Source organism: Balaenoptera acutorostrata, chromosome 12 (genome assembly GCF_949987535.1).
Source record: "Balaenoptera acutorostrata chromosome 12, mBalAcu1.1, whole genome shotgun sequence".
NCBI lineage: Eukaryota > Metazoa > Chordata > Mammalia > Artiodactyla > Balaenopteridae > Balaenoptera > Balaenoptera acutorostrata.
The window spans coordinates 9,971,038-9,993,489 of NC_080075.1; the positions used below are offsets into that span (position 1 = coordinate 9,971,038).

The 22,452-nt window shown below is 44.5% G+C and overlaps 2 protein-coding genes across 6 annotated transcripts in view; both read left to right on the forward strand.

Moving 5' to 3' along the window:
• Positions 1-1,429: 1,429 nt before the first annotated feature.
• The window catches only part of KANSL3 (KAT8 regulatory NSL complex subunit 3), a 41,039-nt gene continuing 20,016 nt past the window's right edge, over positions 1,430-22,452 (forward strand). For 3 of the 5 annotated variants that reach the window (XM_057558069.1, XM_057558070.1, XM_028162649.2), the window contains exons 1-5: positions 1,430-1,482; positions 2,494-2,758; positions 5,755-5,925; positions 13,069-13,159; positions 13,305-13,490. In XM_057558069.1, the coding sequence (XP_057414052.1) occupies positions 2,544-2,758; positions 5,755-5,925; positions 13,069-13,159; positions 13,305-13,490 (663 nt within the window). In that variant the 5' untranslated portion in view covers positions 1,430-1,482; positions 2,494-2,543. Of the gene's footprint in view, positions 1,483-2,493; positions 2,759-5,754; positions 5,926-9,067; positions 9,133-13,068; positions 13,160-13,304; positions 13,491-22,452 lie in introns of those variants that run through there. The other 2 variants (XM_057558072.1, XM_057558071.1) reach the window with 2 other exon arrangements.
• On the forward strand, positions 18,296-19,842 carry LOC103012111 (zinc finger protein ubi-d4-like). The gene is given in 2 exon segments (XM_057558073.1): positions 18,296-18,753; positions 18,756-19,842. Coding segments are annotated over 2 exon segments (1,173 nt in total). The 5' UTR covers positions 18,296-18,329; the 3' UTR covers positions 19,505-19,842.

A 22,452-nucleotide genomic window follows, 5' to 3' on the forward strand; every position in this document is an offset into this window, starting at 1 on the left:
CAACCAACTGATCGGTCATCAATCAGTCAATACAGGATCCATTCCCTATATCCTGGCTATGTTCTCTGAAGGATACAAAGAAGGTTAACATCCCCCACTTTAGGATCTACTGTCTCTTCACAAAACACAGAGGAAAGTTAACTCAAAGCAATCTATGGTCAGTACCAGAATTCTTACTGGGGCATCTGGGGCCTTTTAGGGTCTGAGTTATGTCTGCCTCTCCAACCTCGTCTCTCTCCACATATTGACCACTGCTTCCTAGCTACACTGCTCTTGCCACTTTTTTTTTTTTTTTTTTAATATTCCAAAGCTGTTTTCTGCCCCAGAGCCTTTGTCTTTGCTGTTCCTTCTCCTGGAGAGCTTCTCACCCAGCATCTACCATGTTACCGTATTCTCTTCCTTTGGTTTCAGCTTTAAGGTCACCTTCCCAGGGACACCCACCCCATCAACCAAGCCAAGGCTGGGTCGCTGTTCTATGTGCTCAGATCACCATCCACTTTTCCTTATTGCAGTAGGCATGGTGGGGAGTGGAGCTGTGAGGAGGTTCTGAAGCCAAGTTGCCTGGTTCCAGTTCTGCCTTTGATACTTACTAGCTGTGTAACCTTAGGCAAAATATTTGACTTCTGTGGATATGACTATAATAGAACCTAGCATATAAAGTCACTGAGAGGATTAAATGAAGTAGGTTATTTACGTTACTTAGAACTTGATTGGCATTCTCTAAATACTAGCCCTTATTATCACAATTATAAATTAAAGTGTTTTTTAAATTGAAGTATAGTTGATTTACAATGCTGTGTTTGTTTCTGGTGTACAGCAAAGTGATTCAGTTATATACACACACACACACACACATATATATATGTATATATGTTCTTTTTCATATTCTTTTCCATTATAGTTTATTGAAAGATATTGAGTACAGTTCCCTGTGCTATACAGTAGGACCTTACTGTTTACCTATTTTATATATAGTAGTTTGTATCTGCTAATCCCAAACTCCTAATTTATCCCCCTCCCCGCTTTCCCCTTTGGTAACCATGAGTTTGTTTTCTAGGTCTGTAAATCTGTTTCTTAAACAGTTATTTACATAGATTTGAAAAGAACGCAACTATACTCCAATAAAAATTAAAGAAAAGAAGTTATGCCAGCCACCCGGCAAAGCAACAATGGGGGGAAGCGAGAACAGGGGCTGCAGGGGCCAGCCTCCTCCCTCGCCCTAGTTTTCCCTGCTGAAGATGCAAGGGGCCCGAACTCCGGACTCTGCGCTGTCTTGCCTGCGAGACCCGTTCGCGTTCTAGGCTCTTCTCTTCCCCCGCAGCTATATCCGTTCCGGGTTTTGCGGCTCACCGCCCCTCCCTTCCCGGGCTGTAATCCACTTCCGCGTTTTGTTCGGTGCCCGGGGCGCCGGGGCGCGGAGGCGGTAATGCGCAAGCGCATAGGAATCCGGCCCGGGCTGAGCGCGCGGCCGGAAGGTTGCGGGTGAGGAAAGGGTCGGCCCCGGCGGGGGTGGCGGGCCCGGGGCGGGGGGCGGGGGGTCGAGGCCCGGGTCGGAGTGGGCGGGGGTCTCGGTGAGGACCTCCGGGCTCCCAGGGCGCGCGGGGACTGGGCGGCCTGGGTCGGACGGCCGTGTGGGGCCGGGGGCGGACTCGGGCCGCCGTGACGCGGGCGCTGAGCGGGGCCGGGGCGGGCGGGGGGCGGCTCCTCCTCGTCGCGAACTCTCGGTGACCTTGGTTGGCTAAGTCACTCCATCCCCCTGAACTGGCGCCTCCGTCTGTAAAGTGCGAATCACAAGCCCTGGCTACCAGCTGGGGCGGTTTTGAGGCTCGGTGGCTGGACCCCCGAAGGGTACCTGGAGTAGAGGGCGGTTCCCCAGGGACCACCCCGGCCTCGGTGAGGGAGAGGGGCCTTCCTCGCATGGCATTGTTACAGATTTTTGGGGAGGAGCTCTCACCTGTATATTTTTAAAACTCCAGAGCATTATGAAGTCGTTGCAAAACTTTTGTTTAACACAAACAAGAGACGTCAAGGGCTTCCTTGAGGCCCACGTTAAGCAGGTGTTCCTGGGATGCTCACGCTCCTGCTGGAGACGGCTCTGGGAAGCTTTCGAGAATGGTGTGCAGCCGTAGAGACCCTTAGCTTCAGAATTATTAGTATTTGTAATTCCTGTTGTTTGCCAAAACCCGTCCCGCCCACGTGGGAAATTGGGGCGCTGGCCAAGCAAGCTTAGTATCTGCCTTGGTGAACATTGGAGTCCCTCGGCTTTGCAGTGGACCAAATTGTAGAGATTGAGGATGGCGGTGGTGCCATGGCCTTTTCTGGTGGTGGAGTGGGGTCTCGGGAGCCCTCCCTACGTGGGCAAGGGTCTGTAGCGTGATGGATACTCAATGACGAGTGCTAGAAGGGCACAAAAGTAAGAAGCCTGTTAGATGTTCTAGGGTGGAAGAAATTCCGAGCATTTGAATTGACTTAAACTGGAACTTTTCACTGCAGGTGACTAGCATGCAGATACCCGTTCTCTGACCCGCTGCCCCTCTTCTGACATGGCCCACCGCGGTGGGGAGAGGGACTTCCAGACGTCAGCGCGGCGCATGGGCACCTCGCTGCTCTTCCAGCTTTCGGTGCATGAGCGGGAGCTGGACCTGGTGTTTCTGGATCACAGCTATGCCAAGCCGTGGAGTGCCCACCCAGATGCCAGTAGTGCCCGCCCCACCCGCATGCTCTTTGTTACTCCCCGGAGGCAGCACGAAAGTACCATGTGAGTTTGGGCTCCTCTCCTAAGGGCGGCCATTGCCCTAACTGGGCAGTGATCAGATGGTTGGAGATTAGAGCGGATTTTACTGTGGGAGATTGTAAAGGGGGGTGGGGCTTGGATGTTTAATTCAGGCGTCACTGTTAAACATCGTGAGGTTATCAGGCCTATATGTGGATATCTGCATTCAAGACATCTAATGAGTTAGGAAAGCAAGATGTTCAAAGGAAAGCAAACAACCTGTTGCACTTAGATAACAGGACTTGTGTGGGAAGAGGAGTTGAAGAGGATTATTTCAACTGTGAAGAAAAAGACTGAAGAGTTGACTTTTAAAAATTGCCACCTAGGATTAGACTCATTCCTTTAGTCCAGTGGTCTGGCTCCAACAGTGGCAGCAATAATCTTTTTATGGTAATTCGATTTGCTTTTCCTGGCTTCACCTGCAAAGTTGAGGAGCATATGCCCAAGACCTTGCTTTCTCTCTTAGCTTGTTACAGAACTCTCACCATGGGTTGATCTTAACCCTTCCTAGGTCTGGTTACATATTCAGCCCGTCTACATTATAGGGTAAGGACTTTTTAATAAACTTACCGTGTAATATGTGATACAATTACATTTGGCCTAAATAAACTCATTTAGCAGTTCGTTTGAGCTTTAAGGTGTTCTGATTACTGGTGTTTCAAGATTTGTTGATATGTTCTATTTTGATGCTTCAATCATGCCCATAATAATTTTATAAACTTTTATTGGGAAGAGGTTTTTTTGTGTGTTTGTTTTAATCTGACCTGATGTTTAATCTTTCCTCTGGCACAGGTTTTAGGTTTGTTGGAGAATAGAGATCTTGTGTTTTGCTTTCTTAGATCCCCCAGTGAGCCTTAATGAGCTAGAAGTACCATGATGTATGTGTTCAACACGTGTAGAATAGTGGTTTTTATTTCTTTTCCCAGTGAGGGCAGCATTTTGTTGGCCTACTTTGAATGTACAGGGCATGGGATCTGTGAATTTAGGGAGTAATCCAGCATAATCCTGATGCTTCTGGCCTAGGGCATAACTGAAGAGCTCTTTTAAATAGAATTTGAAGTCTTTCTCTTAGTTATGTAATAGCTTCTTAATATTGAGACTCCTGTGTTCATACCTCATGATATTTTCTTAAAGTGAGATTTTTTGGATTTGGTCATTTCAGTACTCAGAAAATTATTTCCTTTTATAGACTGACTCCATATATTGGCCCTGAAAGTGGGAGTTCGGCATGTTTTAGGAACTCTTTTTAGGCCATTGGGTCCGGAATGTGGTTGCAATGGGGGTATAAGTGGGAGCTAAGGGAGAAGTTGGCAGAGGCTACCTCATGTAGGAATTTGATTCTAAGAGTTGGTAAGAAGTCACTGAAGGATTTTAAGCTAGAGATTGGATTTTTATTTGAAAAGATCACTCTGAATTTTTGTTGAATAGATTATAGTGCAGGAGTGGAATAGAGAAGACCTGCTAGGCGACCATTGCAGTGGTTGGGGCCAGAGATCACGAGCCTGATGGGGCAGGAGTAGTACAGGCGGAGAAAAACGGTTGGCCTTGAGGTGTATTTTGTAGGTCGATCCAACGTGCCCTGCTGTAGTGAATTGGAAAGAGTGGCCGGGGTTGAGGGGAAAGGCGAAATGAGGATGACCCTTAGATTTCTGGCTTGAGCAGCTGGGTGGTGCCGTGAGCTGGGGCAGGCTTGGCGAAGACATGGTTGGAATAGTGAACTCAGGAGTTCTAGTTTAGGGATACAAGTCTCAGTATCTTGTCCCGTGGCGGGTCCACAGAAGACAATCTGCTCTTTCGCCCACCACCAAATCTAGCTGCACATTATTTCACTTCATTTCATAATGATGTAATTATTCCAGCCGTTGGGAATGGAAACAATAACATCATTGAGGTCAAAAAGTTCAAGTGATGTTAGGTGGATAGCCAGTAGACCATTTTGATTGACATCATATTTTGGGTGACAAAGTTGGTGCAGTGAAGGACCCTCATGGCACTAGGATTTCTTTAACGTTTTAAAATATGAAAGATCCTTTAGGTATCCACTTGTGTTTGTTTCTGTCGTAGGCTCCTTAGAGAGTGAGTAAGCGAAGGCGTCTGCATTCCAGGTGATCTGTCTTAGACAATCATAGGCTTTTATAGCATATCATTAACTACCAGTTGACTTGCTAAGGAAAGGGCAAGTTTGTATGAATTTATTTAAAACTCTAGACCAACACCGCCCAACAGAACTCTGTAGTGATAGAAATGTTCTATATCTGTTCTATCCAACATGGTAGCCTTAGGCAGATATGTCTGTTGAGCGCTTGAAATGTGGCTTGTGTGACTGAGGAACTGAATTTTTAATTCTGTTTATTTATTTATTTAGGCCACGCTGCACAGCTTGCAGGATCTTAGTTCCCCAACCAGAGACTGAACCCAGGCCCTCGGCAGTGAAAGCGCAGAGTCCTAACCACTGGACCACCAGGGAATTCCCTCTAATTTTTATTAATTTAAATAGTTCCACGTGGCTTATAGCTACTGTACTGGAAAGCACGTTTAGGCAATCAACTATATGCTTAGGGAATATATTTGTCCTTTTTAAAAAAATAGCTCTTTGTCATTTTTGCATAGGTTCACTTTAAAATGACTTTGTGTTCCCCCAGCACATACCAGCATGTCAGAGGGCAGAGATCTAGACAAGTGTGGGAAAGATGACTTTGGATCATAATTTTCTTGTGGATATAATATGCTTATGCATACTTTAAAGCTGAATAGGGACTTCCCTGGCGGTCCAGTTGTTAAGACTCCCCGCTTCCAGTGCAGGAGGCACAGGTTCGATCCCTGGTCGGGGAACTAAGATCCCGCATGCCGCACGGCGCAGCCAAAACAAATAAATAAAAGCTGATTATATTAAAGAGACGTTTTTGGCAACCAGATGATCGTTAAATACCTGTGTTGTGTGAAGTACATGTGGCTGGTCCTATTTCCTCACTTCTTTACAGCGAGTCAGACGTTCCAATAGATGTGGAGACAGTCACATCAACCCCTGTGCCACTCTATGACAATCAGAAGGCACGCAGCGTGATGAATGAGTGTGAACGGCATGTCATCTTCGCCAGGACCGATGCGGACGCACCTCCCCCTCCAGAGGACTGGGAGGAGCATGTCAACAGGTAGGCTGCTTCTGAGAGGACTGGGCGTTACAGGGTTAAGAGTCACCGCACTGTAAATATTTTGTATCATTTTCATTGAAGCATATTTATTAGGAGCTTATTTCATTTGTAGCCACATGAGTCAGAATGTTCTCCTGTCTCTGCATGATACCTCTCAGCTCTCTGTGCAGTGAGCTTCTTGGGAGGAGAGCTTGTGTCTCAGCCATCTTTCCATCCCTGACACCTAGGACATTGCCTGGCACATAGTAGGCATATAGTAAATGTTGATTGAGTAAATAAATGAGTTAAATTTGATAGGTATGACTTGCTCTCTAGTGTATATAGTACATGTTATGTTATGTACTAACATACGTGTATGTCTGAGTTACCCAGACTGCTAGAAAAGAACCCTGTTAAATAAATGTCCATTTGTATGACACTGTATTTACATTGTCTGTAATTAGGGTAGTGAAAATGTTCTGGAGTCGTACAAAAAGCTAACAGATGTTTGATGTGAGTGGCTTTTAAAAATAGATTTGTAGTCTGTGGTTTTGGGGGAACACTTCTCCCCATTTTCATGAGTTTGCTGCCTAGTTTTATTCTCTTACAGCCTACTCACCGTGGGGACTCAACACTCCTTTTTAGGTCATTTGTTGTTTTTCATTTGGCAAACATTTATTTATCTTTTATTTATTACATAAAACTTTATGAAGATAAAATTTACATACCATACAATTCACCTATTTAATGTGTACAATCAGTGGTTTTTAGTATATTCATCACCACAGTCAATTTGATGAACATTTTCCTTAACCCCAAAAGAAACTCCATACCCATTCGCAGTCACTTCCCATTTCCTCCCAACCCCTCCAGCGCCTAGCAACCACCAGTCTACTTTCTGTCTCTCTAAATTTGCCTTTTCTGAACATTTTATACAGATGGAATCATACAGAATGTGGTCTTTTGTGACTGGATTCTTTCACTTAGCATAATGTTTTCAAGATTCATCCATGTTGACGTATGTGTCAATATTTCATTCCCTTTTAATGCTGAATGATATTCTATGGTATGGATGTACCACAATTTGTTTATCCATTCATCTGTTGATGGATATTTGGGGTGCTAACACTTTTTGGCTATTATGAATGTCACTATGAATATTCATATACTTGTTTTTTAAAAAATAAATTTATTTATTTTTATTTATTTACTTTTGGCTGCATTGGGTCTTCGTTGCTGCTGCGGGCTTTCTCTAGTTGTGGCGAGCGGGGGCTACTCTTTGTTGCGGTGCGCGGGCTTCTCATTGTGGTGGCTTCTCTTGTTGCGGAGCACGGGCTCTAGGCAAACGGGCTTCAGTAGTTTTGGCATGTGGGCTCAGTAGTTGTGGCTCAAGGGCTCTAGAGCGCAGGCTCAGTAGTTGTGGCGCACGGGCTTAGTTGCTCCGCAGCATGTGGGATCTTCCTGGACCAGGGCTCGAACCCGTGTCCCCTGCATTGACAGATGGATTCTTAACCACTGGGCCACCAGGGAAGTCCCCATACACTTGTTTTTGTGTGGACATATGTTTTCATTTCTCTTGCATATATACCTAGGAGTGGAATTACTGGGTCATATGATTACTCTGTCTAACTTGTGAGGAATTTTCAGATTGTTCTCCAAAAGGGCTACATCATTTTAAATTCCCACCAGCGGTGTATGAGAGTTCCAGTTTTTCCACATCTTTGGCAACACTTGTTTTTAGTCTGTCTTTTTCTTATTATGACCATTCTAGTGGGTATGAAGTGACATCTCATTGTGGTTTTAATTCACATTTCCCTCATGGCTCTCTCTATATGTATTTACCTACTAAGGGAATGTTAAGATCTTTTATATCAGGGGTTGGTAAGTTGGTAAACTTGCCATAATGTTGGAGAGCTCTCACTTTATAATAATGGAAGAAAAAGAAGTAATTTGGTAGGAGGAAGGGTAGGAAAGTTTGAGGCTAATTGGCATGGTTTATGAGTTTGGCTGGAAGCAGGGAATGAGACTGAGCTGGTGTGCTTATGTGATCAGGATAGTAGCTGTTGAAGGAGGAGCAGTTCTGAACCTTGGCTGAAGAGCTTTTGAAGAAGTTGTTCGGGGTCTTGAATTGGAATTAACATTGTGCCCTAAGAAGGGGAAATGCTCTCTAGAGCTTCAGATAAAGAGGAAAACTGCTGTGAATGAAGATCAACTGCTAGAATATTACCGGAGTCAATGAATTCAGCAAAATAGTTTATCACCATTGTTACAGTTAATAATACTAAAAATACTGACTATGGTAGTAACAAAAAAGAACTACCATTTGTTGAGTGCTTTCTAGGTGCCAGGCATTGTGCCAAGCGCTTCATATGCATTATCTCTTTTAGATCTCACAACTCTCCTAGGCATATCCCTTCTTCATCTCTATTTTACAAATGAAGAAACCGAGCTCAGGGAGTTGAAGAAACCTTAGGAAGTAGTGGAGCAGGGATTTGTTTAAAGCGAGCAGTCTGACTCTGGAGCCCAGTGTTCTCAACTACTATACCTTCTCATTAAGGGTAGTAAAAAGACAAACCAGTTAGTTATGGCTGAACAAGGTGGCCTCACACTTACGTGTCCTTTATGGTGTTGGTTGCCTTGTCCTCAGTTTGCAGTTTCAGAAACTGCATGGGAGAATTGCATGAATTTTTCGATCAGTTTGCCCATGGTCATGATCAAAAGGTTTTGGGTGACTCTTCATGCTTACCAAAGTCATCAGAGACTTAATAATACATATGAATACCAGTTTCTTAATTTGTAAGGAGAGATACAACTGCAAGGCAGGTGAGACACTGGGGTGGCCTGGCCCAGAGCTTTGATTCTCAGTAGGAGAGTCTGGGAAGCTGTTCTGTTCCAGCAGTGGATGGCACGTGGACAGCCTGCACAGGAGGCGCCCTCCTTCAACAAGGTAGCTGGATGCACCCATCTTTCCTCAAAGCAAGACGGGCCCCCAGAGTTAGGCCAGGGCACACCTCCACCTGCCCAGTCCTGCACAGAAACACTGACAGATTCTAATCTTTGGCTTGTCTTTCTCCATGTGGACCTCCATCCCTGTGTTATGACATTGCCACAGATTGATATGATTAATTAGCGCTCAGTTTATCTCAGATTATTTGTCTTTTAGTGTCTGATGAGATTTTGGAGGCGTCCTTCTCCCATTAGCAACAGGCTTACAAACCATCTCTTCAGGTAGGTTACTTTTGCACACAGCTAATTTCATTATTTGATGGTACTTACTGGCTTCAATTTCAGAGGTCACCACTTTATGACCTTGTCCCCAAGTTCTGGATCTGTAGCCTGTTTGGAGGTTGCAGTTAGTTCTGTCTGCTTGATTATAATCATCTTGTTGCCATTCTTTCCCTTGATTTGATTGTTAAATTGCTGCTTCTTTTCTTCCTGTATAAAATCATGTAAAATTACAGTTTCCCACATCAAGAACTCATGGACTATATAGGACAGCTCCCTAGAAATCTGTTTTTCCTCAGAGAGATTACTGACCTCTCTTATCAGTGGATTCAGAAACTTAATTTTCTTTTTTAGTGCCCTATTTCACCCTCTTGAATTATTTTAGTAGCAACTGCCTTCAGATAACTTTCTATGTTTAGAAAATGAAGGCCCCCCCCACCCAGCCCCAACTGACTCTGAGTTTCTCTAGTAATGCCTGATATTTCATGAAACAGTTTAATATCCCTCTCTTCTTGATTTAATTGTCTACATCAGGGGTTGGCAAACTATGGCCTATGCGCCAAATCCGGCCCATTGCTTAGTTTTGTATGGCCCATGAGCTAAGAAATGGTTTTTACATTTTTAAGTGGTTGAAAAAAAATTTTAAAAAGACACAAGAAATTCAAATTTCAGTGTCCATAAATACAGTTTTATTGGAACACAGTCATGCCCACTCATTTAGGTATTGTCTGTAGCTGCTTTTGCACTGCAGCTGCGGAGTTGCACAGCTGTGACAGAAACCACATGGCACACAAACTCTAAAATATTTACTATCCAGTCCGTCACAGAAGAAGTTTGCCGACCTCTGGTCTAGATTGCGTTCCTGTGTCTGCATGCCAAAATCGTGTGACCTGGAGAACCTTTGAAAATGTTACACATTTGCTGGTGTAGTAATGTTGTCCCCAAGAAGTTGGACCAGCTTTTTCCCCCAGATGTTTGTCAAATGCCAAGTTTAATTAGATGCACAGCTTTTCAAAGACATTTAACAAAATACTCCTGACATATGATACTTGGGGGCATTGCTCTCAAATGGATTTTAGGATGTTGTCACCATTTCAGTAAAAGAATCTAGTGTCCTAAAGCAGGTTGTCTTATCTTAGAAATCAGAACTTCTGAATTCAATTGAAAAAAATTCTCCTTTTCTAAATTTGCTCTAATTATCTCTCTCATCTCATTGTTTCAGGTAAGGGGAGTGGATGGTTAGGGCCCCGTCTGTGCTGTGGGAGCATGCAGGGTGTGCATGGGGGAAATGAGGGGAGGGGGCAGTGTGGGGAAGCACAGTCAGCTGGGGACAGTCACGTGGATGAGGTTGGAGAGGCAGGGGGGTTCCAGACAGCCCATTGCAAGGACTTGGGCTTTCAGCTGATTGAAATGGGGCCATTGAAGGGTTTGAGCAGAGTGACATGATCTGATTTAGGTTTTTGCTTAATTTTTTTCCAAAGTTGGTTTTCCAAAAGGTGGTACTAATTTATATTTCCATCAACAAAGTTTGGAAGGATCTATTTTCTTACACCCTCACAACAGAGTACTACTGAACTTCTTATGACTTCATTTTTTAAAAAATTAATTTATTTTATTTTTGGCTGCATTGGGTCTTTGCTGCTACGCGTGGGCTTTCTCTAGTTGCGGCGAGCGGGGACTACTCTTCATTGCAGTGCCTGGGCTTCTCACTGCGGTGGCTTCTCTTTGTTGCGGAGCACGGGCTCTAGGTGCGCGGGCTTCAGTAGTTGTGGTGCACGGGCCTAGTTGCTCCACGGCATATGGGATCTTCCCAGACCAGGGCTCAAACCCGTGTCCCCTGCATTGGCAGGCGGATTCTTAACCACTGCGCCACCAGGGAAGTCCCTACATTTATTTATTTTTAAATATTTATTTATTTATTTATTTGGCATCGGGTCTTAGTTGCAGCACCAGGTTCTTCGTTGTGGAGTGTGGGCTTCTCTCTAGTTGTGGCACACAGGCTCTAGAGCGTGTGGGCTCAGTAGTTGCAACGTGCGGGTTCTGTAGTTGGTGGCGCGCAGGCTCTAGAGCACAGGCTTAGTTGCCCCATGGCATGTGGGATCTTATTTCCCCAACCAGGGGTCAAACCCACATCCCCTGCATTGGAAGGTGGATTCTTAACCACTGGACCACCAGGGAAGGCCCAAGGGGGTTGACTGCCTTTTCATGAACTGCGTTTTCATTTTCTTTGCCCATTGTTTTTGTTTTGAGTGTTTTGTCTTTTTCTTAATAGTTTTCTAGAGGCTTTTTCTATTTTAATGAAATGGTAGTTATTTTTTCATTGTGTTTTGACTTCATTTATGATACTTTATTTTTTCCTTTACAGAAATTTGAAATTTTTATGTAGTTACATTTATCTTTCTTCTTTTTATGGCTTCTAGGTTTTAGGTCATACTTAGAAAGTTTTACTCATTCTAAGATATAGATTAGATAGGTAGATAGATTTTTTTTAAATTAATTAATTAATTAATTTATATTTTTGGCTGTGTTGGGTCTTCATTTCTGTGCGAGGGCTTTCTCTAGTTGCGGCACGCGGGGGCCACTCTTCATCGCGGCGTGCGGGCCTCACTATCGTGGCCTCTCGTTGCGGAGCACAGGCTCCAGACGCGCAGGCTCAGTAGTTGTGACGCACGGGCCTAGTTGCTCCGCGGCATGTGGGATCCTCCCAGACCAGGGCTCGAACCCGTGTCCCCTGCATTGGCAGGCAGATTCTCAACCACTGCGCCACCAGGGAAGCCTGATAGATTTTTTTAATTACTGTTTTTTCCTGGTACTTTGGTCACTTTATTTTTATTTAACTTTTTATTCCACTTGAAATTTATTTTGGTATAAAGAGTGATGTGTAGGAATCCAGATTTTCTTTTTCCAATTGGCTAGTGGTTGTCACAAACCTATTTACTTTATCCCTACTGATTTGGAGTGCTACCTTGATCTCATTCCAGGTTCTCATTTGGGTCTGGCATCCACCTAAAATTTTTTAAAGGAGATTTAATCACCAGTTTATTTTTATGGCAGGGAGAGTTGGTAAACAATTGGGCATCTTCTGTTACCTTTCTGTTAGTATCTTTAGGAAGATTACTGGCCAGAGTTGGAGTATCAGAGTAATTAAGATTGCCAGGAGTGGGGTGGAGGGGGGCTTTAGTCAGCTCCACACTGCTGTGCTGTGTGTCATTAGGTGGGGACAGGAGCAGTAGGACAGGTTTCTAATTGCAGGGAGTTTACAGCTGAGCTGGAGGAGGAACCATAAAGCCTTCCATAAGCAAGGTAAAAAGTGTGTCTGCCAGGGTCATAACGCAGGGATGATACAGAGTTAACTTATATGGGACAGACCATTCAAAAGTAAATTTGTTAATTGTGTGATATACAGGGGGAAAAAATGGAAAAGGGAGAAAGGTTAGTGAGGGGTGGATTATTAAGGAGTGGGAGAATAGCCACTTCATTTGTTATGTTTTTGTTCCTAAAGCTGATTTAAATAGGCCTCTTATCTTAGTCTGAGGTTTTAGTACATTAAAATGCTTTCTCATCCTGTCTCCCTTTTTGTGTGAAGTATTAAACTTGTGAAATTCAAATAAGTCTGTGCAATGGTGCCATGCTTTTGTTCACTGATGGATTGTATTAGCCACTGGGTAATTCATTACCTTTGCGAGCACCAAAAAGACTCCGTTTGTGACTGGTTTTGACTTGTAGCGTGTATGTTAATACAAGTATATGTTGAGGTGATTCATTGGCAGGATTGGGACCAGAGTCTGGGTGTTGTGCTTTAGCTTCGTTCTAAGCTACTTTGAGTTATACTGCTTCATAGTGGGAAAAAAAAACAGGACATAATCTTCTTTGTACAGTGTGCATGCATGGCGAGCATCCCCAGGGTTTGACTTTAATTCCTCAGAGTTTCTCTTATAGGACTGGCTGGACAATGGCCCAGAACAAGCTATTCAACAAGATCCTCAAAGCCCTGCAGTCTGATCGGCTTGCCCGCTTGGCCAACGAAGGGGTAAGACTCTAGAAGCCTGCCCACTGTGGGCTCCCCACTAGTTCGGGCCTCACGGGCTAGCTGACCTCACCCCGCTCCCCCCCCCCACCCCACGTTGCTAACGAAGTGGCCCTCATACTTTGTCCCCCCCACTTACACCTTTCAGGCTTGTAACGAGCCAGTGCTGCGCCGTGTTGCCGTGGACAAGTGTGCGAGGAGAGTGCGGCAAGCTCTGGCGAGTGTGAGCTGGGACACCAAGCTGGTGCAGTGGCTGCACACCACCCTGGTGGAGACCTTGAGTCTGCCCATGCTGGCCGCCTACCTGGATGCTTTGCAGACGCTGAAAGGGAAGGTGAGGCTGTGATTGGCGTCTGCCCTGTCCTGGGGTAGCCAGCCTCCGCTGTGGGTTCAAGAAGGGGGGCTGGGCAAGGTCATTGCCTGGTCAGGCTGGAGGGCGTGACTGAAGCTAACGGGTTTGTTATCAGAAATAGGAGACATGGTATCATTTCGTGTTTTCACCTGGCGTAAATGTCTCTAGCCCTCCTGTCCCCAAACCAGAGAACATGTTTAGCCTCTACAGCCCTGCAGCTTGTGGTTTGAGGTGAGGTGAGAATGGAGAAGATGAGGGGTTTACCAGGGAGGGGTGTTGAGAGGGGGGCAGGAAGCAGACCCGTGGTGCTGAGAGTGTGGGGGTGGGCGCGGGGAGGTGTTCCGGAGCAGGGAGCGCCGTGATGTGATGCCTTGGTCTCTCCTCATCATGATGAGCCTTCGGTAGCAACACTTTCACTTAAATCACTCTTTATAAAGCATATCGTTAGCTTTCCTTGCTTTCTTACTTAGACAGTACTGCACAAAGTTAAACTGTTTTTCTTCATGATTGCAGTTTATTTTGGTTGCAGTTATTGCACTGGCCTGTGTTCGGTGTGATTGGAGTACAGGTTCTGGGGGCAGACTGCCTGGCTGACCTCATCTTGATTACTGATTAGCTGTGTAATCTTGGATTAGTGTCTCAATTTCCTTATCTCTAAAAAAATGGCTGATACTAATACCTATGTAGGATTTTTGTGAAAATTCATTAATTGAGATAGAATGCTTGGCACAATGTTTGGAACATAGGAAACCCACAGTAACTGTTAATGATTTATAAGTGGTACCATCATTTTTAGAGTGTTTTGCTCCAATACAGAATGGCCTCAGGCAACTTGGATTAATTCAGTTCTTGACTTTTTTTTTTAAGTGGTTTTCTTCTACTTTGCAGGAAGCTGGCCTGTTTTTGTTTTTGTTTTTTTTTTGGCCTGTTTTGTTGCTATAATTTACCTGGCCAACAGCTTTCCCCAGCCATATTCCCCCAATTTCCAGACTTATTGTTTCCTACCTGTTTGTTACTTGAAGGTTGCTGAGTTTGTTTGAAAGCAAAAGAAGACTGGTTTAGTGTGGAAATAAAACAAAACTCAGGACCAGATGCGTTAATGAAATGCGTGGTAGGATATTTGACATTAAATTATACGTTCAACTATCTTGCGCCTGTAATGTGCCAGGCGCTGGGATGAGCAAGACAGAAATGCTGTCTACTCTGACGGAGCTTATTTTCTAGTGGAGAAAGAGACAGGAGAAAAGATAGTCCCGGACTTCCCCCTGTGCTGCTCCTCTGCAGTGGAGACCCTGGCCCAGGAGGTGAATAGCGGGCAGGCATGGGCACAGGGTGGGTGTGGAGCCAAGACAGGCCCCTGGCCGAGAACAGTGGCTTGTGAGTATTTCAGGCATTTTGAATGTTCTCCACAGCATTCCACCTATGGGAGGATTACGGCATTGCTGAATATCCCCTAGGAGATGAGTATTAGTAGTGCCCAGAGCCCACTTCTCTGCCTTACATTGCATGGCCAGTATGCCTTGGAGGTCAATTCCCTCGTAAAGAAGTTGGCCCTGCTCCCCCACTGAAGTCACTGTCTGGGTGTTCCCAAGTGAATGAAGTGGTGTAAGTGGTGTTAAGGTTCACTGAGCATGACGGACCACTGGCGGACTCCACAGGTGTGCCCAGTGCACGCTGCCCGGCCCTGCTTCTAGGTCATGGTGTGGGCTGGCTGGAATGGCAGAGGACACACAGTCAGCAGGGTCCCACATTGTGAGCCGCTGTCCGCTTGAGGCGCTGCTCTCAGTGGTTCCTCTCCCTTCAGGCTCTTATTTCCCACGACTCTCAGATTCACGACAAATACTTAGGTTGTTTCCCACAACTTCTAATGTTCCTGCTGGATGAGAATGCAGGTGGATGGGATCATGCTCTTGGCCCAGCTACTTTCACCATCAGACCTATTGTAAGGGGAGCAGAGAAGGTATAGACCCTATGTCTGCTGAGAGAGATGCAGTGCTGGAGAGACCAGGGATGCTTGGTCTGCCTGGCTCCAAGCAGAGAAGTTGGTTATTGATTAATTATTTCTAAGTATTCTTATTTACAGAAAGTGAGTTTCAAGGCTTTGTCATGTGAGAGGTGTACTCTTATTACTGCCAGCTAAAAGCTTTTAAAGTCTAATTCAGTCAGATCCTCTACCTCAAGGTGTTGAGTGGCTCACAGTGACAAAGTAAGTTACAAGAAATGGCCAGTTTAGGGTGAAGATCCTTTGCAGTTGGGCCCTAGCCTTTGCTACTAGCCTTACGTCCTCCTACTTCCTTACTCGAATTCTCAACTTCAGGCCATCTATGCCTAGAATAAACCCTGTTCTTTCTTGCTTATATCTGGTGTCTCTGATTAGAAAGCTTTTCCCCATCTTCTGTCAGAATTCTTCAGAGTGCATCTCACTTCACATGCATCTTCAGATGAAAATTGCCCGCTCGCTTCCCTCTTTTCTGTTAGATGGTTTGAATCATAGTGTGAGGCTTAGTTTTCTTTATGGCACTTACCAGCCCCATCTCTTTTGTGGTTTGTGTGCTTGTCTTCATTAACCCTTGTAGATTAAATTCCTTTGCAGTAGGCACTAGGCTGGTGTCTTGTAACAGCAGTGTTGTGTAAACATTTGTTTCCTGAATTAAACTGAGAAAGTCTCATGGTTATATTCCCCTCATTTCTTTTTTTTTTTTAATTAATTAATTAATTTATTTATTTATTTTTGGCTGCGTTGGGTCTTCGTTGCTGCGTGGGCTTTCTCTAGTTGCAGCAAGCAGGAACTACTCTTCCTTGCGGTGCGCGGGCTTCTCATTGCGGTGGCTTCTCTTGTTGCGGAGCATGGGCTCTAGGCATGCGGGCTTCAGTACTTGTGCACGGGCTTAGTTGCTCCATGGCATGTGGGATCTTCCCGGACCAGGGCTCGAACCCGAGTCCCCTGCATTGGCAGGCGGATTCTTAAGCACTGCGCCACCAGGGAAGTCCCTCCCCTCATTTCTTGTACAGAAATCTTTTTAGTCTTGCTCTTTCAAAATTAGGATCACTGTCCTTGCTTATCATTGCCGGGAACAGCTTATCTTCTTGTCCTATCTTTGCATTTTTTATTTTAATTGAAGTATAATTGACAATATAGCATTATATTAGTTTCAAGTATACAGTATAATGATTTGATATTTGTATGTATTGCTATATGATCACCACAATAAGTCTAATTAGCATATGTCACCACACATAGTTACAAACTTTTTTTCTTGCAATGAGAATTTTAAGATCTACTCTCTTAGCTACTTTCAGATCTGGAATACAGTATTATTAACTGTAGTCACCATGCTGTACATTACATTCCATGGCTTTATTTATTTTGTACTTTTTGATCCCTTTTACCCATTTCACTATCCTCCACCCCCTCCCTCTGGCAACCACCAGTCTGTTCTTTGTATCTGTGAGTTTGGTTTTCTGTTTTGTTTGTTCTGTTTTTCTTTAGATTCCACATACAAGTGAGATCATACGATATTTATGTTTCCCTGTCTGACTTAACTTCACTTAGCACAGTGCCCTCAGGGTCCATCCATGTTTTCGCAAATGGCAAGATTTCCTTCTTTTTTATGGCTGAATAATATTCGTGTGTGTGTGTGTGTGTGTGTGTGTAGAAAACGTGGCGCATATATATATATATATATATGCCACATTTTCTTTATCCATTCATCCATCAGTGGACACTTAGGTTATTTCCATATCTTGCCTATTGTACATAATGCTGCAGTGAACATGGGGATACATATATCTTTCTGAGTTAGTGTTGTTTTCTTCAGATAAATACATGGAAGTGGAATTGCTTCATCATATGATAGTTCTATTTTTAATTTTTTGAGGAACATCCTTACTGTTTTTCATAGTAGCTGCACCAATTTACATTCTCACCAGCGTGCACAGGGGTTCCCTTTTCTCCACATCCTTGCGAAAATTTGTTAATGCTTGTCTTTTTGATAATAGACATTGTAACAGGTGTGAGATGATATCTCATTTTGGTTTTGACTTGTATTTCCCTTATGATTAATAATGTTGAGCATCTTTTCGTGTACCTGTTGGTCATCTGTATATCTTCTTTGGAAAAATGTCTATTCAGATCTGCCCATTTTTAAATCAGATTGTTTATTTTGTTGATCTTGCATTGCATGAGTTCTTCATATGTTTTGAGTATTAACCCCTTATCAGATACATGATTTGCAAATATTTTCTCCCATTCAGTAGGTTGCTTTTTCATTTTGTTGATGTTTTCCTTTGCTATGCAGATGCTTTTTAGTTTGTAGTCCCACTTGTTTATTTTTGCTTTTGCTGCCTTCACTTTTGGTGTCAGATCCAAAAAATCATTGCCAAGACTAATGTCAAAGAGCTTACTGCGTATGTTTTCTTCTAGGAGTTTTATGGTTTCAGATCTTCATTCAGATCTTTAATCCTTTCTGAGTTAATTTTTGTGTATGATGTAATATAGTGGTCCAGTTTCATTCTTTTGCATGTAGCTGCCCAGTTTTCCCAACACCATTTATTGAAGAGACTGTCCTTTCCCCACTGTATGTTCTTGGCTCCTTTGTTGTAAATTAATTGACCATATATGCATGGGTTTATTTCTAGGCTGTCTATTCTGTTCCATTCATCTGTGATTCTGTTTTTATGCCAATGCCGTGCTGTTTTGATTAGTATAACTTTGTAAAATAGTTTGAAATCAAGAAGCATAATGTTGATTCCCCATGCGGCCCCAGCGCCTGCGCGCTGCAGGCTTCGGGCCTCCCGGCCTGAGGGAAAGGAGCCGGGAAGATGGCAGCTGTGGTGGAAAATGTAGTGAAGCTCCTTGGGGAGCAGTATTACAAAGACGCAATGGAGCAGTGCCACAATTACAATGCCCGCCTCTGTGCTGAGTGCAGTGTGCGCCTGCCTTTCTTGGACTCACAGACTGGAGTAGCACAGAGCAACTGTTATATCTGGATGGAAAAGCGACACCGGGGTCCAGGATTGGCCTCTGGGCAGCTGTACTCCTACCCTGCCCGGCGCTGGCGGAAAAAGCGGCGAGCCCACCCTCCTGAGGATCCAAGACTCTCTTTCCCATCTATTAAACCAGACACAGACCAGACCCTGAAGAAGGAGGGGCTGATCTCTCAGGACGGCAGTAGTTTAGAGGCTCTGTTGCGCACCGACCCCCTGGAGAAGCGAGGCGCCCCAGATCCCCGAGTTGATGATGACAGCCTGGCGAGTTTCCTGTGACGAACAGTCGAGCACGGAAGCGGATCCTAGAACCGGATGACTTCCTGGATGACCTCGATGATGAGGACTATGAAGAAGACACTCCCAAGCGTCGGGGCAAGGGGAAGTCCAAGGGTAAAGGTGTGGGCAGTGCCCGTAAGAAGCTGGACGCTTCCATCCTGGAGGATCGAGATAAACCCTATGCATGTGACATTTGTGGAAAACGTTACAAGAACCGACCAGACCTCAGTTACCACTATGCCCACTCCCACTTGGCTGAGGAGGAGGGCGAGGACAAGGAGGACTCGCAGCCACCCACCCCGGTTTCCCAGAGGTCCGAGGAACAGAAATCCAAGAAGGGTCCCGATGGATTGGCCCTGCCCAACAACTACTGTGACTTCTGCCTGGGGGACTCCAAGATCAACAACAAGACAGGACAACCCGAGGAGCTGGTGTCCTGTTCTGACTGTGGCCGCTCAGGGCATCCGTCCTGCCTCCAGTTCACCCCTGTGATGATGGCAGCAGTGAAGACCTACCGCTGGCAGTGCATCGAATGCAAATGCTGCAACATCTGTGGCACCTCCGAGAACGATGACCAGCTGCTCTTCTGTGATGACTGCAATCGTGGCTACCACATGTATTGTCTCACCCCGTCTATGTCTGAGCCTCCTGAAGGAAGTTGGAGCTGCCACTTGTGTCTGGACCTGCTGAAGGAGGAAGCTTCCATCTACCAGAATCAGAACTCCTCTTGATGTGGCCACCCCCGATCCCCCATACATCTAGGGCTGTTTCTCTCCTGTTTTTCATACCCACCTTCCCTTCCTAATCTCTTTCACAAGTCCAGAGAACCTCGGGGAGGTCGTGCCAACCTACCTTTGGCAGCAGCAAGCTGAGGTGGCAGCTCTGACCGCCTCTGGCCCCAGGCCCTCAGGGAGAACGGAGCATCACACTGCCCCAAGGCATACCTGTGGGCCCAGCTTCTCACTGTTCTCCATGAAGTGCATTGACTCTGTCTGCCTTGGGCCCCGGCCCTGGTATTCACAGGGTTCAAACCGTGTCCTCCGAGAAAGAGTGGGAGAGCAGCTCACTTCTCTCAGCTCTGCCTCCACTCTGGTCCCCAGGGTTTCCCCTTCCCCTGGAGGTGAGCCCGGCTGGGGCCTCCGCCAGAGCAACTGGGAGTGAGAACTGAGCAAGCTTGCAAGAAGCTTCTGGTGCCCTCTGTGCTGCTTAGCCTCACAGCCTCCTTCCCCCAGAGTGGCTCTCTGCGGCTCTCTGTTCCTGCTACCCAGGATCCTTTGCCTGAGCCAGGATGCTCTTGGTCACCCTCCTGGCTCTATCCCATTCCCACCACCCCACGCCACGGGGAGTAGCAGCTTCACCTGATTGTTCCTTGTGCTTGCCTGGCTCACTGTCACAGGCCCTGGTCTCTAGTGACTGAAGCATTCCCCACCCTTGTTATTTCCTGTCTTCTGCCTCCCCTCCTTATTGCCTTTGGTTTTGTGGGGAGAGGGGAAGCATTAGGGGGCCAGGCCAACTGCTTGGGGGCCACAGGGAGATGTTGGATAATGTGCCTGTTTTTTAACTCGATGAAAAAGCCTACCTCCGAAACCCCCTTTTTGTTCTTCCTGGACCTGGGCATTCAGCTCCTGCCCTTAACTGAATTGGGAGCCTCTGCCTCCTGCTCTGTGTATCCTGGCTCCTGGGTGGTGGGGAAACCACATAGACATCCCTTTCTTCCCTGGCACACTCGCTAGCAGCTGGTAAGGTCTTCGCACCCTGATTCTTCAATTTTCTGCCTGGTGACACATTAAGTAGTGTGGGGGGCGGGGACAGTCCATGCCAGGACACCCTGGAGTGTCCTTCCCCTTGGCTGTGGGCAGGCCCTAATTCACTGTCATTTTGGAGTTGAGGTGTCTTTTTTTTCTTTCTTTCTTTCTTTAGTTCCTGTATTCTAAGCATTAGTACAAATAAACATTTTTACACAGAAGGAAAAAAAAAAAAAAAGAAGAAGCATAATGCCTCCAGCCTCGTTCTTTGTTCTCAAGATTGCTTTGGCTATTCAGGGTCTTTTGTGCTTCCATATAAATTTTAGGATTGTTTGTTCTATTTCTGTGAAAAATGCCACTGGAATTTTGATAGGGATTGCACGGAATTTGTACAGTAGATTGCTTTGGGTGGTATGGACATTTTAACAATATTACTTTTTCCAGTCTGTGAGCATAAAATATCTTTCCATTTATTTGTGTCTTAGTTTCTTTCATTAATGTCTTATAGTTTTCAGTGTACAGGTTTTTCACCTCCTTGGTTAAATTTAATCCTAGGTATTTTATTCTTTTTGATGCAGTTGTAAACGAGAAAGTTTTCTTTATTTCTCTATTAGTGTATAGAAATGCAGCAGATTTTTGTATATTGATTTTGTATCCTGCAACTTCACTGAATTCGTTTATTCTAATGGTTGTTTTTGGTAGAGTCTAGGGTTTGCTCTATATAATATGATGTCATCTGCAAATAGTGACAGTTTTACTTCTTTCTAATTCAGATGCCTTTCCTTTCTTTTTCTTGCCTAATCGTTCTAGCTAGGACTTCCAATACTATGCTGAATACAAGTGGTGCGAGTGGGCATCCTTGTCTTGTTCCTGATCTTAGAGGAAAAGCTTCCAGTTTTTCACTGTTGAGTACGATGTTAGCTATGGACTGAACTTTTACAGCCTGCATCACTGTAGTAGTTTTTATTCTCCAGTTCTCAAAAAAAGTTTATTTTTCTGAAAACTACTTCTAACAGTTAAAAATCTTTCCTTTCCCCTAGGTCATTTTGACCTCTTGTGGGTAGTATGGGATTCACACAGGTAGTTCTTCTCAGTGTAAGCATCAGCATGTCTGAAACCTATATTTACACATCTGTGAGGTCACATTTTTGGTGAATTGTAATGGTGTAATGTGGAACCACTGATATGGAGGGCCAACTGTAAAGTTATACACAGATTTTCGACTGCATGGGGGGTTGGCACCCAACCCCGTGTTGTTCAAGGGTCAAGTGTATACACAGTATAGTAGGATATATTATTTGGGGCACAATAACATATTTTTTTAACACTACACAGTTTGAAGGCAGTATTCTAGCAGTAAATGCAGAGTTTTGTTTAGTTTTTAATTTATAAAATCAACTAGTGTTCACTGAGGAAATTTAGAAAATACAGATGTCTAAAAAAAAAAATTCATAACTCCATAAAGTTCATTATTAACCTTTTGGCATATTTTCTTGTAGTATTTTTTCTGAGTAGAGATAATTTTTTTATTTTCTGTTTACCTTTAACATTTTAGCAAATTATTTCCCTATGTTATTACAAATTGTTTTAAATATTTAAAATTAATCCATAATATCTAATTATGTAGATAGTTTGCTTAACCACTTCCTTGTATATGCCTTTATGTTGTGTCCACTTTTTGACTATTATTGAGAGTGAATTTGTCTTTTGCTTCCCCCCCCCCCACAGCCATGTGTGTGTGTGTGTGTGTGTGTGTGTGTATTTCTGATACAGGTTGTTAAGAAAGGGATAAGAATAAGTTTAAGTCTCTTGATGCATGTCACCAGATTGGTTTCCAGAGGATTGTATCCACTTATCTTTAATATGATGGGAGGCATATTTTTCAGCCACGCACTTATTTGTACTTTTCTCGTGAGGAAAGTTTGAGAGGCGTA